Source organism: Hipposideros armiger, unplaced genomic scaffold (genome assembly GCF_001890085.2).
Source record: "Hipposideros armiger isolate ML-2016 unplaced genomic scaffold, ASM189008v1 scaffold_479, whole genome shotgun sequence".
Lineage (NCBI taxonomy): Eukaryota > Metazoa > Chordata > Mammalia > Chiroptera > Hipposideridae > Hipposideros > Hipposideros armiger.
Genome location: NW_017731829.1, coordinates 185,659 through 190,693, shown reverse-complemented (window position 1 = coordinate 190,693; position 5,035 = coordinate 185,659). Strand labels below are relative to the sequence as shown.

General features: G+C 43.2%; 1 protein-coding gene across 1 annotated transcript in view; it reads left to right on the top strand.

Annotated features, from left to right (window-relative positions):
• Positions 1-22: 22 nt before the first annotated feature.
• The window catches only part of CES1 (carboxylesterase 1), a gene marked incomplete at its 5' end in the record, with an annotated part of 43,125 nt that continues 38,112 nt past the window's right edge, over positions 23-5,035 (top strand). Inside the window, one exon of the mRNA XM_019666815.1 lies at positions 23-62. Coding sequence (XP_019522360.1) covers positions 23-62 — 40 coding nt within the window. The remainder of the gene's footprint in view (positions 63-5,035) is intronic.

Below are 5,035 nucleotides of genomic sequence, written 5' to 3'. Positions count from 1 at the left end.
CCGCAGCTGTCTCCACCTGAGGGAACCCCTGGACCTGTGGGAGCTGGTCTCTCGCACTTTAGGTAAGTTTGAGTAGGATTTCTATTAGTACACACAATAGGGTCCTGATGAAAATAATTGCACATTTGACTATTTACATTCTGTCCTATTTCTATAATTTTTATAGTCTTTGGTAATTTTATCTATAACAATCTTGCCTCCTGTATTTGATAATAAGCTCTTAAGAGTTAGTAGAAATTTTTAAGTTTCTAATTGTATATAATATACATATAAGAAAGTATATACGGGGGGTGCCAAAAAAATGTATACAAGCGGACACTTTGGTCAATGTTGCTCAAGCAGTAGTTTGCGGTAATCAGAAGTGTCTGGACTCTGATAGTAACCACTTTGAGCACCTCTTGTAATTGCAGAAGTCACATGTGACTTGTATTCATCTGTTGTTATTGGTATATATTGAGCATTGCAATTTTAATACAGTTTTTTCCTTTCTTAAAATGTGTATACATTTTTTGGCACCCTCTGTATATAGAGAGTGTAATATAATATATACTATGATATAAATTATATATTACATGTATGCAATATAGTGTGTGTCTTGATGAATTTTCACTGACTGACCGTGCTTGTGTAACCAGCACCCAGATCAAGGTACAGAAGACCAGCACCCAGAAGCCATCGCAAGCTCAGGCCCAGGCCCTGCCCCCCACCCATCTATCCATGACAGTAGCTGCTGTCCTGACTTCTAACAGCATGTTGTCATTTTTCTGGGTGTTGTGCTTCATATGCACTGAACCATGTACCCCTGCCTCTGGCTTCTCTCTCTCAAAGTCATATTTATGATACTCTCCATATAGTATTTGGTTGTAGTTTGTTCCTTATCATTGCTGTGGAGTTATTGTTTGTGTGACTATGCCATCAATTACCCATTCTGCTCTTGTTGGGCATTTGGATAGTTTTCAGTGTCAGGTTATTACGAATAGAATATTATGAATATTCCAGAACATGTCCTTTAGTGACTACTGGAATGCATTTCTCCTGGGTATTTTTATCTACCAGCGCCTTTGCTGGGTCACGGGGGTCACAGACGTCAGCTTTATCAGACACTCCCCGAGTTTTCCAAAGCAGCTGTGCACATTTGCCCTCCTACCAGCCGATGGAGAGATTTCCAGCGGCTCCATGTTGTTTGTCAATCCCTGGTATTTTCTGGAGAACTGCTAACGTTATTCTTATTAATTACTGTGTGTTTCCTTGCTTCGTTTTATTAGCTGATTTACAAATGGCATCCCCGAAAATAAGTTTGCTCGGTAGGACCAGTGGACCATTGATGGTCAGCAACATAAGGGCGGGAACAACTTTGTCCACCATCATGACCCCCAGGTAGGTGACCAGGCACTGGCTTCATCAGGGTCGAGCCTACTGCAGCCATTTCTTGAGCTTCAGGGAACGTCCTCCTTTTGACACTCAGATTTCTGGACAAAAATCGTCCTATGCTGCGAAGGCTTCTGAGCTCTGTTGTAATCATCTGATTGGATTCCCTGGAGTGAGTCCTTCTCTAGGACTGGCAGAGGCAGAGCCCATGTGGAAACTCTGGCCTAGGGATGTGTGCACAGTGAGGGGGTGTCTTCACGCCCCTTCCACAGGTACCTGGTAACTGTGAACCCAGAGGGTTTTCTGCTGTCCCCATTTTGAATCCCTTTGTCTGGGGGCTCCCTCCTACCCCATGCATTGACTTTCACTTTCTATACTCAAAAAGCAGTTGTCACTGTTCTCTTCATTAGCCAACTTCCAAGATACTGCTGCCATCATCTCTTCCATCACCTCCTCTTCCTTGTGCCTTTAAAGACTTTATTTTACATCCTTTTAGAAGAATTTGGGGAGGGAGTGGAAATAAATGCAAGAGCCTAGTTCTTTTTTAATAAGAATTGGAGAACTGCTTTATTAACGAACAATTAAAAACAGTATTATATATGTTTCTCTTTTTTTGACAGCCACATATCATCCCATAGTAAGACTACTTAATAAGTTATTTAACCATTTACTATTTTTGGTCACTAGGTTATTTCACAGCGTTTACCACTGTCAATATCACTGAGGAGAACCATCGGATACAGACACCTTTGGGCTCATTCAGAATTATCCCCAGACAGAGACGAGCTAAGGCAATAGAGATGCCCCTTTTAAGCGTTTGGATAGATCTTGCCAAACTGCCCCCAAGAAAGCCTGCACTAGTTTATCTCACATATCTGGAGTGAGGTTTCTGTTTTTCTATACTCTTTGCAAGTACTTGGCGTGGACACTAAAATCGTAGAGGTAAAAATCCTTGCCAATTTTCTAGGGGCAAACGGAGTATCTGGTTTTACTTTGCATGCCTTGATGTTCCTGCTTATTGGTACACTGAAATGACACCTGTCAGTGTATGTCATTTCAGTGTACCTGGGTGATGGGATGGGGGTGCCGTGGACTGACTTGTCCTCCCCCACGCACTTGTGCCCACCCCCAACACGTTCCTAACATGCTTCCATTGAAAGATAAGGAGGCACAGGACAGACCATGATTTAGGGGATCTCAGAGGGTTACAACTTCTGTGTGACTCCTGTGACCTACTAAACCCAGAATCGAGGACCAGCGTCAGTAATCCGGGATTTGCAAACCTTTGTGCAGTTCAGCAGTTTTGAGATGCTGTGTCATAATTCTTGCGGAGGCCTGTGGGAGCCCCAAAGGCCCAGCTTTTACATGCAGAGAACTGAGCCGTTTCGGAAAGGAGAGCTCACCTTCTACCCTCCCAATGAGTATGAAGGAGGCTCCTTTCCAGAAGCATCCAGTGGCTTACCTGCTTCTGCCAGATTTCTACTTTTGGAAATGCCCTTTGTATCTTGTCATTCTCAGGATTAAAGCCTTTCAGTGCTCCCCATTGTTTAGGCGAGAGAGCCGGCTTGGCATGCAAGCCCTCTGATCTCTATTTGCCCTTCCAGCCCCTGCTGACTTCCCCAAGAAGCCTCTAAACCCACCTGGCACCACTGCTAATGTCCTCTCTTCTTCTGTGTTCCTCCAAATCCTGCCCACCTCTGAATGCCCAGGATAATCAGAAGAACTCATGGACCAGTTTGGGGCACTAATAAACTCTGACAGTTCTTGGGGTAAGAAAATACACAAAATGCTTCTTTAGTCTGAGGTCAGTGTATTCACCCAGGTATCTCTGTAAACTCTATAATAATAATTTGAGTTTGCTGAGCACTTGGCGAACTAGAATTCAGTCTTAACTTTTCTGGGCCTAAATTTTTATGCGTTCTTCACTCATTTTCCTTTTTGATTCTTAAAAGTTTGAAGGGAACTTTTATAGAGCAAGCAGGGACTGGGTTTACAATCAGGATCTGGTAATTTAAATTAAAAAAATACAAAAGGTCGGTGTTTACTAATGCATAGTACACTTATTTCTGGAGTTTTGCCAGGTCATTTTAGATGGCGTGAAAAAAAACTTTAAAGCATTTATATCATGGTTATGTATTTATTTTGCTATGTATCGGGGGGAAAATCCCTAATATCCAGTCTATGATTGAATGGGTATTATTTGTGGCAGGAATCTCTAGCTGTCCGTTAAATCCATCCTATTATCTTTGGTGCACAGTCAGACCACATTTCCCAACCTTCCTTGCAATGAGATTGGCCACGTGGTTAAGTTCTTTGCAGTAAAATGTGAGCGGAAGTGAGGAGTGCCACATCCAGGCCTGGCCCAACTCCCCATCCCCCATGTTCACTCCTCCATGCTCCTAGCCACTCCAGCAAACTAGAATCAACACCCACGACAACATTAGAAACCAGGAGGTGAAGATGGCAGAGCCGCCACCATGTAGGTCAGGAAGTCTGCAAACTCTGACCCATGCACCAAATCTAGTCCAGCACTTGTTTTTAAAATAAAGTTTTACCGAAACAGCTGTGCCCATTTGCCTGGGTTTGTCTATGTGGCTTTTGCTACAACAGTGGAATTGAGGAGTTGCCTCAGAGACTCTATGACCTGAAAATCCTAAAATATTTACCAGCTGGCTCTTTATAGAAAAAGTTTGTCAACTTCTGGGTATTTTACAATACCCGGATGCTTACTCAGCAGGAGCTAAATTAGGCAGTCCCGCGTGTCTGATGGAGATGGCCTGAACACCAGTAGTTTTCGTCATGCAGGATGACCGCTTATGCCCATGGGGAGTGCAGCTCTCCCCCGCCACCTGGGACCCACCCCCAGGCCAAAATTTCACCCAGGGGCTCTGCCTCAGTCAGTCCTAGGACACATTGTCCCCAGCAGGGAGTCCAACCACCTAATTACATCACGGACCTTGAGAAGTGTGAACATATTCTGATTTCTTCCCAATGATCTGAGTGTCAAAAGGAAAATGTTCCCTAGAGCTCCAAGGAAATGGCTGCAATAACGATGACCCTCGACCAAGACAGTGTCTGGTCACCTAACTGGTGGTCATGATGGCGGACAAGGTCGTCTCTGCCCTTATATCACCAACTGACCATCCACAGTTCGCTTTTCCCATTGAGTAACTTATTTTCGAGTATACACTTTTGAAAATCAATGAGAGGCGTTATTACTTATGTGAGTAAGTAATTCCGTGTTCACTTTTTATTTTTTCTGTCATTTTAATTTTAAAAAATACAATCACACGTTTTTCCATGCCTACCTTTACTCATGGCAAATTATACAAGTCGTCCATTTGTGGAAATTATATAAAATTGCCTTTTTATTCTTGAAAGTAAAAAAAAAAAAATTAACCCATTTAAGGAAAACAGTTAATAATAGTACTCATGGTATGCAGATATGGCAAAAAATGTGATGTTAGTCTGAGAATAACTGAGGTTCCAGGAACACTGCCTATGTCCAGGCTGTATGGGAAAGTGTCAGAATTCTAGTCTCACAGAATTTTGGTCCAGGGTGGACAAGGCATGAGAGATTACCTCATCCATAGCCACCGCTGCCTCTCACCAGCCCCTTTCCAGAAAGGACTCCCCAATGTCACTCAGCGGGGTTCCCAACCTCTGG